Here is a 10685-nt window from a genome sequence, read left to right as displayed (position 1 = left end):
TTTCCTACCCCATGCTAAACAAATGATTTAATACAGACTTACACTACCCAATCATTATCTTAGTGCCATGCAATCCAGAAAGCCAGACTGTCCAGACTATTTGAAACATCTGAGAGAAATTAAATAACCTCTGGTACAGAAAGCACATGAAAACATTGTTGTGTCCAGAAATGCTTTTTCTGACCTTGCATGGTGAGAGGTGGCAGGGCTATACAGATTGCAGGTGAAGCTACCCCTGCTTCATTAATTCCCTGGGACAGTGGCCAAAGCCTGACCCTATCTTGGAGTAAATTTCTGCCCTCCGTGCTTCACCCTAAAGAATGTCAAATACATAGGTTCTGTGCTGCCTGAGTAGATCTTCCTCCGCTTACATGAACTAAAGGGTTGTTTAGGTTGTGACAGAAATGACAATAATCAGTGCTGATCTACATTTCAATAATCAGTGCTGATCTACATTTTTAAACAGATGTTGCCAGATTGCCATACTTGCACTTTATTATCCCAGGGCATCACATGTTCTTCATGCTATGTTGTTTATATGGACTAAATGTCAGTATCCACTGCTCCTGGAAACTTGTGAATGGCTGAGGCTTGTCGTCCAAACATCCTTAAAATTCCAGTACCATGTATACCCTGTTTTTGGCAGCTATTTTTCCTTAGTTAATTTTGCTTTTCTGCTCAGAGTTGATTTACATGATTCCAGGCTTGAAAGAGATCCAAAACTGGGCTGGCAAGGAGAACAATCTGTAATGTGGAACAACTAATAAGAGTCTTGCTGATATTTTGTAAATTAAAGCAAATCTAAACTTTTCATCAAAAATTATACTAAAACCTGAGCAAAACACAAGCATGAATCTTGAACCACTAGCTAAATGCTCAACACCAAACTTCCTTTGGACACTGTGCTCCTGGCTTCCTGGTATTTGTTTCTGGGCTCTTCCTTCCCTTCCATTCATTGTACTTTATATTGCATCACAGTACTTTAATTATAATCTGTAATAACAGCTTGAGCTAAAACTACTCTTTTATTCTACTCTCACATGAAAACATAGCTGCAAGATACAATAAGCAAAAGATAACCTTTAAGAAGTATCTTTACAAAGATTAAACAGTTGCTAAATCATCCTTTTCTTACTCGTTCCCAGTAGAACCAAACCTTTTCTTTTAAAATACTTTTTGTTTTGTGATATCAATATTTCTTCAATGTATCTGCAAATAATATTGAAGGACAACCTGGGCACCCTCCAGCTTCTCCCAGGTTAGCAAGATGTTAAACATGCAGCCCTCAACCTTTCACTTTCTCCCACTCATAGATAACCTACTCTATTAAACTGATTTTTTTTTTCTAGAAAAGCCGTGTTCTTCCTCTGTGCTTCCTCAGAAGCAGTATCAAGTGAAAACCAAATGAAACAAAAAGTCTACCAGTATCCATGCTGACAAACACTGTGTAGTTAGTCTTAAAACTGGACCCATTTTGTTTTTCTGTCTATGATTATTCTAGTGAAAAGTATTTCTTGGCACCATATTAGTTCCAATGGCAAATATTTCAAACTTCTCACAGAAAACAATCGCTAATTATTTCTGTAGAAAACAGCTTCACACTGACAAGTTGCAAAGAGAGTCTAAATTCATTAAATAAATTATTCATGCTGAACATAAAAGTGTTCACAGAAATAGTTAGGCTTAGAAAAAACTGAAGGTGTCTTTCCATTGATTCAGCCACTCAGCAAGGAATAATTTGAATCTCTCTGTCTTTCCCATATTCATATAAATGGCAACAAGGCCAGTCTCTCCCATCCACAACACTATACATGGTCATATTTTATTTAATGAATATAAACCTATGTAATAAACCTAGGTATCTGAAACATAAAGGGATGAGTGAAGAAAATCAATTATTTGCCTTTTAGAAACCTTTACATTTGTATAACATACTTGCCTTTATTAGAAAGAACTGACATGTTATTAAAAAAAACAAATCCAAGATGCTGGCCTGCAGTGCTGTCTAGCTTCATGCCAATAAGGCATTATCTTCCAACTCTACCTCATGAGTTAGACACAGATAATCAATTTTGAAAGCCGAAGACTTGGACTTGTAAAATTCCATTTGCTGTCAGTAAGAAACTATTACCTTATATACAATGATATCTAGAGATTTCAGGGAGAAAGGTACAAGGCAAATAAAATAAATTTTTAACATTTTATTGATGGATGGTGGAAAATGCAGCTTTTGTTTATCATACTGCTGGATTTAATATCAATTCATACATGTGTAAATAAACTTTTGCACTTCTTCAACATAATAGCTGCTGCTCAGAAAATAATTCAGGCATATGGTGTCACAGTCACGGACATCACCCTGAGAAAGCCTGAGGATACAGAGCAGTGTGGTAGGAGCAGCATAGGGATCTGAGGACTGTAAATCGCTACAACCACAGAGTAAATTGTCAGTGGCTATTTTGTGCTGAGCCATCTGTTGTCTTGACTACACTGCCAGCAATAGTTTAAAGATAGCTGGAGTGTGTCCATAAAAGCTACACAAAATGGTAACTTCTATGCTCTTTGAAAAGAACAGGATCTGACTTACACTATATAGTAAGCATTGCAGATGGCCTCTTAATACATCTTTCTTCGCAGGAACAACTTTTGTCAGCAGGGAACACACAATGCCCTTTGACCTGTATAACCAGTGGCTCAATAAACTTTTGTTCCATATCCTGGCAGGCACATCCTGTACCATTTTCTCTAAATGTTATTCCTATATCTATATCACAAGTAACTTATAAGAGCCCATGAATATTGTTGTTCATATTCTCTATTAGCCATCTATGTTCTCAGTGCCTTTAGAGTAGACAGTGGTCTAAAATAGGATATATATGTCTATATAGTTATTTTTGGTTGAGAGGTGGCCTTGTAACAGGATGAATTACAGATCTGTAGATGAAGACTTGAAATGGTGCTCCACAGACTGCTTTCCATCTTCTAAAACTCTGGAAATGCGCTGCAAAAAAAGAGGAACAGAGTGCCGTATGTTAAAATGACTGCTGTGTTGGATTCAGTTATATGTATATTAATTACTAGCTTGTGGCCTGAAGCTGTGGCTAGAGAAAAAAAGACACTGACCAAATCCTGGATATTTTGAATTAATTTCTCTATCCTGCAAACCCATAAACCTGTATTTAAGCCTGTCCACATGATTCCAGTCATGCTGTGGAAGCATTATAGAAATGGATTTTTAGCTTTATTCAGTCCTTTTTTAGACTTGTAAAATAGGACATTTTGTCCTCCTTATTTTATATGCTATTTAGGTTTAAATGTGAGTGGATGAGATCATGCTGAAAAACTGTTACTTCTGGGTCTGAAAAGAACAAGTATGTGATAAATTGAATATAAGTGAAATCCTACAGACTTCAAATTAATAGGTTATTCTTGTTCCTACCGGAAAAATATGATTATGAACACACCTAAATGCAGATTTTCCTAAATGCTGCTCCAAGGACCCTGAAGGCACTATCTATATTTTTTAAAAGGCAGCAGAAACTAATGGATGAAAATGAAACCTATTCACCAGAGATTTTTTTTTTTAAATTTTGTAAAAAATAAATCAAACTTTGCTTTAAGAGAACAGCAAAGAGTTGATACTTAAAATATTACAAGTGTTACAGAATGCTTATGCAGTATGCAGATCAGTAGCTACCAGCATTTGTATTAAATATGATCCTCTCACTACCTACAAAAATAAAAAAAACTTCAAAACTTTTGAATCTTAATATCTGCAGTGAATGTACTTTTTTTTGCTTCCAAACACTACATTAAATTCAATATTTTTAATTTTGTGAAATTACCACAGAAATCAGTGAAAGGTTTCCTACTTTGAAGGAGGGCAACCTGTTTTAAGCAACATTAATGAATCCAGTGTAAACCAATTTCTACTTTCAAAGAAGCACCTCTGACATCAGAATTTGACTCACACTGTGCATTTTTTACCATATATGCTATGATTACCTTACTCTGATGCTAGTGCTAACTCCCTAACATAATTAAATCGAACAAGAAATAATTGCTTTCCTCTTTTGCTAATAATGTTACAGAAAGCAAATCAGGGAAAATCAGTCGGTCAAATGAGACCTCTTGTGGTACGGATGCAGAACTGCACATCTGAGCCTTTTAAACACACACAGATGTACATCCGTACTCCAGAAAGCACAGCCAGAGGCAAATTTTTGCCTCCCCATAGAACTTCCACTCCTCTCGCTGACAAGAGAAATAAGGGGGGGAGGGGGGGGAAGGTAAAAAAAGAAAAGGTAGGAGTTTGACTTATGATTATGGTATTTTTAAATGACTTAATTTTCAGAACACAGAATTTTTAAAGAGGTTAACACTTTCTTTTTTCCCCATAAATGCACAAAACTTACCATTGTTTTAAATAACTGGTTCACTTTCTTTTTTTTGAAGGTTTTCTTGTCACCATCTGAGGTGGAAGGAAACACTGGTTGACTCAACCTATGTGATGCACTTGTTTCATCAGGTGCCACAGGGCTGACGGACAGAGTTAATCCTTAGAATAGAAACATTCGTTGCACAAAACAAAACCAAAAAAGGAGAGTCAGAGTGTAAGATAAAGCAGAATTCAAAATAATGAACTACTGCAATTACTAGAAAGAAACGTGACATTTTTAATCTAACTATATCTGTAGAATACAAAGATAAGTAAAAATTTCCCCATTTGTTAATGGGGAAGCACTAAACTTCATTACACTGACACTGAATAGTGAAAGAAATGAACTGATCTGGTCAAAGAAGAAAAACCCCAGATAAATAAATACATGGAAAAGAACTGGGCCATGACAGTCTGTTGTGTTGTGCTAAACATCTGTTACAGACATCTGGATAGATAGGGACAATGAGAGGGATAGATGAAGTGCAGGCTAAGAAATAGAATGTGCTATGGAAGAAGTAGGGGGTAAAGTGTGTTGATATAGGGCACATTTTCCCTATATACCCTGGCCTAGAAATGAGTTCCACCTTCAGTTATGCTTTCCCCTTCTCTATCATGTAACTGTGAGTCTTCTAGTGGGCAGTTATGTTATCTTGTTTTCCCTTCCTCTTGCTGTGAGGGAGGCTTATGAGATTCCTCTCTAACGTCAAAAGCAGAAGTGGAAACCCTACTATGGGGCAACCTTTGGGGATATTCATCTGCCAAAGCAAAGTACAGAACATTTCTCCCATGTCAAATGCTGCTCTCAGCTGTGAGGGCAGACTGCAGAAGCCCTTGCTTCTGCAAGTGAGACCCTACAAAGCAAGGAAGATGAATAAACCTTGCCTCTTTCAAGGCAGGGGGAATACCCACACTACACAAGGAAGAAAAATTCAGAGCTCCAGAAGTAACACTTTTAGAACTTGCATGTTAGCACTAGGCAGCACGGTATTATCAAGCAGTAGTAGCCGTCCAGCCTCGCGTGCACAATACACACTTAAATTGTAATCTTTGTCTCAGAGGCACAGAGCCACAGAGAGAGCTACCTGCCCTGCTTGGAGCAAACCCTTTATTGCTATGTTTTCTTAACATAGCAATAAAGAAGTGCAGAACTCTCATCTTACTGTAAACAGTTTACCTGGGATAGTTGGCATAGAACGACTGACAGAACTCATCTGCTTGAGGATAGATGTTTTCTGAGGTGCCACTGCATGTTCCGAGAGGTTGGTGTCACTCATGAACTCATATTTCCTTGACAGCTGTTTAATAAAAAGAAAGAATGCCATTAATGATGAACTGAGATATGAGCAAAAAAGGACTAAGCAAAATAATATTTTGTGACAAAGCATAAAAGAAAATAATAAACAAACTATCATGCCTAACCCAAGTTCTCTATGGAATTGTTTGCTGAATAAACAATAAAAGTAACTAGAAGCAGTAGAATTGAGTCCACATACAGTATTATACACTAGCTAAAAACATGTAATGATTTTGCAGAGGATTTATGGTTAGATAAATACTTCTCATTCCACAGATAAAAAACATTACTCTAAAAAAGCTAGCTAGAAGAGATTCTGTAATCTGGAACTGTAGGATCCTATTCCTACCATATCTTTGGAATAATACCAGCTCTGACTGTGATCTGCAAAGTAAAATGAAGTTTAGAAAACATTTCTGCCTATTGCATTAACATAGCCAGCTTGGCTGCTGCGAGGCTTGATACTATTTTTCTGAAGCAGAAGAACATCCTGAAACACAATATGTAGTGAGATTCCCACAGTTAAGTATATGTGTTATCTAATTTAATCAAAAGAGAAAGGCGTTGCTTGTTTTTGTACATTAACGCTTCTCAGAGCATGACTGTGCTTTGTATCTCTCTTTTGTATGAGGACATGTAGTGTAAGACAATCATAACCCTCCGTATGTCTCTCCTTCTTTCCCAAAAGAATCTTAGCTTTCCACTGAATTCACTTTGCCTTTGATGATTCCTTCAAAAATTTTTGATCAAATAGCTTATGGTCTCTCCATGTAATTCAACAATCTGTTACTGTTATTGCCTGACATTTTAATTTAGGTAGGGCTTGTGTATCAGGAGGACATCTTTCAGGGTTTATTTATTTATATATTTTTATACTAAAAGAAGAAAAGTCTCCTGAGAATTAAATTACACCACCCCACCCCACCCCCACCCCCCACCAAAAAAAAGCACAACGTAACTTACATAAAATCATTCTAATGATCTAGCAGTGCAATAAAAGCACTCAAATGATCTATGGAGCGAGAGATGCCAGTGCTTCCAAACTTCAGCCTGGCACCATTTAAGGAACACTGTCTGCAATCTTGCAATTTTCTAACAGCTGCGTGTCCCATAACAAGGTACAAAATGTACAGGGCTCATCACTTTTGAAATAGCCCTGACTGCAAGGAGCTACCATGAAATGTCAGCACAGTCAATTGCCTCTCCACAGGAAAGCTAGCTTAACCCTCCCAATATAGTACTCCATTTTAAGCTAACCAAGCTTCAGAATTTGCAACTTCAGGGCTATATTATCTGTCATCATAAGCAAATAGATATGTTCTGATTTTTCCATTGATTTGTTTCCTCCTCAGCATCTTGCAGGTTTCATTCATGGCAGGGCAGATTGTCGCTGCATCCTGCATATTTCCCTTTATGACAGCTAAAGTTCGATGTGATTTTTTTTTTCCCCCTAAGCAAAGGAGTAATGTCCTCTTTTTTGTGGATTATAAAATACTACACTAAATCAGTAACATACACATTTCATGTCAGAGATAGAAATATCAGGTGCTGTCTTCTCATCAGCAAACACCACACTGCTTCTTTTTGTTCTTTTTTTGGACCTTCTCATCTTTACTTCAGGGTGAGGATTAATTTGCAGAGCAGTCTCCTCTGATTCTGCTTTTACTGGCTTTGGTAGCACTACTTCCAGATCAAAGCTGCAGGAGCAAAAGAAAAAAGTACAAGTTACTGAGCGATATTTTAAAAGCCACTGGTATTCTGATGTCATCTCCCCATGAAATATAAATGCAGGTCATCCTTTCCTTTGACTTTCTATGCAGCCTTGCAAACTGTTGGCAAAAAGTATATTATGTGCTTCAGCTGGCAACTGTAGATACAAGTAAGATGCCTTCAGGAGGTATAACATTGTCTTAAAATGCTGCAAAGAATGTAAAATATTAACATGTGGGCAAATCCCTTTTTAAAGATTTGTGCATTAGCTTAAGAACTTCTAAACTAAACAGAGTTAGAGCTCGTGTGGCAAGTTTATGCATGGTGATGATGGTGCTGAAAGCAAGACGTGCTATTTTGTTGTTGAAAACAGCAGAACAGAGTATTACTATTTATTGTTTTAAATGCATCCTCCTATTTATTTCACCATATTGGACAACACCACACATACCTAGTGATCAAAAAAAAAAAAAAAAAAGTTCCTGTCTCTTCCTCTTATTTTTATAGTTTAAAAAGTGTGCTATTTTTCATTTAAAAAAAAAAAATATGAAATTGATTCTGGCTTTGCTCCCTTCTCTGCTGATGTAATTAGCCCACTAAATATGGGGCTGAACTTTTTTTTACAACATAAAAATTCATAAATCAAGTAGCATGGTAAATTTGTTGACCTGTGCTTCCTAGAAACAAATTAACATCGTAAGAACTAAAAATAGGTGCATGATTCAGCTGCTTAAGTGTAGTTGTCTGGTTCCATAGGAGGTGTCCTGCTTTATTAGAGACATGAGGCTGGCAGATATGACACAAATCATGTTTGTGTGCTACACCCTTCTTTTGTGGAAGCTGAAGGGCAGGAAGAGCAGCATGGGGCATCTCATAATGTGTGATACTACACATCTTTGTTAAACAACTCAAAAAGTTTAAGTAGTGTTAAACAATGAACTGGCAGTCAAACATGCAAGAATAGAGGGGTATCTTAAGAAGAAATATGGCCAATTTAGGGTCATACACCTGGACTTTTTACAAGTGATCCACTCAAAAAGGGAGATCAGGTGTTTAAAAAAAAAAAATCACAAACACTGCTCAGCAAGACCAATTTTATATGTATCTTGTTTGGGAATAAGTTCTATGTGCCCAAAGGATAATTTATAAAGCGATCAAAACAATTTATGGATGAAAAAGCTAATCAATACACCTATAACTGCTCTCTCAAACTTAAAAGTCTTTATGTTTCCCAGTGCTGCAGTTAAGAAAGCATATTAGGCAAAGCATTTTACATTACTACAGGCTTTACTAAAACATTCCACCTTCTTACCTGTAGGTTTGTAAGGGTTGTCCTCTTCCTCTCCAATTTTTACAAGCAAAAAGATGCTAATTAAATTAGAAGCTGTATAAAGAGAAACTTGCAAAAAACCCAATCTTTTTATTCTTTTGAAATGTCATTTAAATTTAAAAATACTTGTTTCCTGAAAATGAAATGTCACTTTTTTCAGTGAGAATTGAATATATTTTGTCTATTAAGGTTGAAATATTGTAGCTTTAAGGCTAGAGGAAGTGATAGCTACAGTTAAAAATAATTTTGGTATAGTCTGAAGGGACTGCTAATGGTCTTTATGCTTGAATGCCTTTTTTTAATCTTTTAGTTTCATCCCATAAAGCTGGTTAAAAACCAGGACTGAAAGAAAATTTGTATTATATTCATAACCAACCTTTCTGAAGCAATTTTGTTTGGAGTACTGCAGTCTGAATTCATGGAAGTCAATGAAATAACTGATAACTGACGATAGGATCTCAGCATTGATCGTGGCCGTCCTACTCTCTTGTCATCAAAATCGGGCTACAGGATGGAAAAGAGAAACATATTCTATCAAACAACTTTGTGTGAACCTCATATCATCCCTTTTCACTAGGTCTTGAACAGGTGTGTTAACATTTGGCATGAAAGAAGTTATTTGCTGCCATTAATTACTGTGATTGTATCTTCTGTCTGGATACACTCTCACTCTAAGTCCTCTCAAACTCAATGACACAGTGAGTAGCTAAATAAACTACAATTGACATAATTAACTGTATGTTTGATAAAGAAATTAAGAGAAACAGTGTCTGCTGATTTTCTTTTGAACAGACCTGGGGCACACCATTGAAGTACTTCCTTGGACAAATAGATTCAGTTAGTTCATGCTCCAAGACACTAATCACGCTCCATCTTCAATACAACATGTTCTGCCATCTCTATAGGTTAATATAGCCTTTTTTTGCAAATGTTTGCAAATATGTTTGCAAATGTTGGACAAACTTAATATTTCCCTAATAGCCAGACAGGAAGAACAGGAGGATTCTTCAGGTCATCATGTATCCATATTGCACAAACCCATATATGCTGTACCATCTCTCTCTGCAAAGCTTGAAGTTGTTATGTTCTGCAGTGAAGGACATGAAGGAGATACTGCTCCAAGTTTCCTTGAAGAAGATTTAGCTATGTTACTGGAAATATTCAGTTTAATGTTGATGGTTATTTAGGCTTTGCAGCCTGGTACAAAGTTAACTGAAACAAAATGCTTTCCTGTTACTCTTGTTAATAAGGTAGGGATAAGGATCACACTTCTTGGCTAATTCTAGACTGTTTTCTTTCTTCAGGGGTGACTTCTGGGATCTACAATTGCAGAGTGCAGTTAGCTCTTCTCTCTTTTTCTGTTCAAGTATTTCCTGGGATGAGCATGCCTCCCCCTAATTAGCTCATCACAGTGTCATAATATGGGGCAGATTTTTGAGAATTTCCAAGTGTGTGCATACTATAAACTACTTTTTCAGCTCGCTTCAATTTCTATCCTATAAACAGGATATGAACAACTTTTAAGAAACATTTCATATTAAAGCACAAGGTTTTGTTCTGGTTATCCAGAAAATATTAAAAACTTATGTGTAATTTCATATGCCAATTTCCTAAGTACTTTGCTTCTGATGTCATTTCTCACTAAGACTGATGTCTAGCAGAAGACTTGGAAACATTTGTAGCTTCAAGAATTATTTTCAAATGTTTTGCAGAGTTTACATGTCACTCATCCTTTGAATGGCCAGAATCTTGTGATAAAGACACAGTAGCTGCATAACTTTTTTTTTTGTTTCTTTTAATAAAAAAGCTCAGGCCAGCCATGAGAGAGAGTCAGACATGGTAAAATGGCAGTAGTGCCATTCACAAAGTACATTCTCTGCTCTTGCAAAATTTTAAATAGGTTGCTTTTT

The 10685-nt window shown here is 36.5% G+C and overlaps 1 protein-coding gene across 1 annotated transcript in view; it reads right to left on the bottom strand.

Moving 5' to 3' along the window:
* Positions 1–1905: 1905 nt before the first annotated feature.
* DOCK2 (dedicator of cytokinesis 2) overlaps positions 1906–10685 on the bottom strand; it is a 213919-nt gene continuing 205139 nt past the window's right edge. Inside the window, exons 48-52 of the mRNA XM_075056525.1 lie at positions 9152–9279; positions 7252–7432; positions 5616–5736; positions 4416–4558; positions 1906–3001 (exon numbers count right to left, since the gene is read on the bottom strand). Of these exons, the coding sequence (XP_074912626.1) occupies positions 2927–3001; positions 4416–4558; positions 5616–5736; positions 7252–7432; positions 9152–9279 (648 nt within the window). The 3' untranslated portion in view covers positions 1906–2926. The remainder of the gene's footprint in view (positions 3002–4415; positions 4559–5615; positions 5737–7251; positions 7433–9151; positions 9280–10685) is intronic.

The sequence above is a fragment of the Buteo buteo genome, chromosome 24, assembly GCF_964188355.1.
Source record: "Buteo buteo chromosome 24, bButBut1.hap1.1, whole genome shotgun sequence".
NCBI classification, from domain to species: domain Eukaryota; kingdom Metazoa; phylum Chordata; class Aves; order Accipitriformes; family Accipitridae; genus Buteo; species Buteo buteo.
Note: the sequence above shows the minus strand (reverse complement) of the source record. Positions and strands in the feature narration are given on the sequence as shown.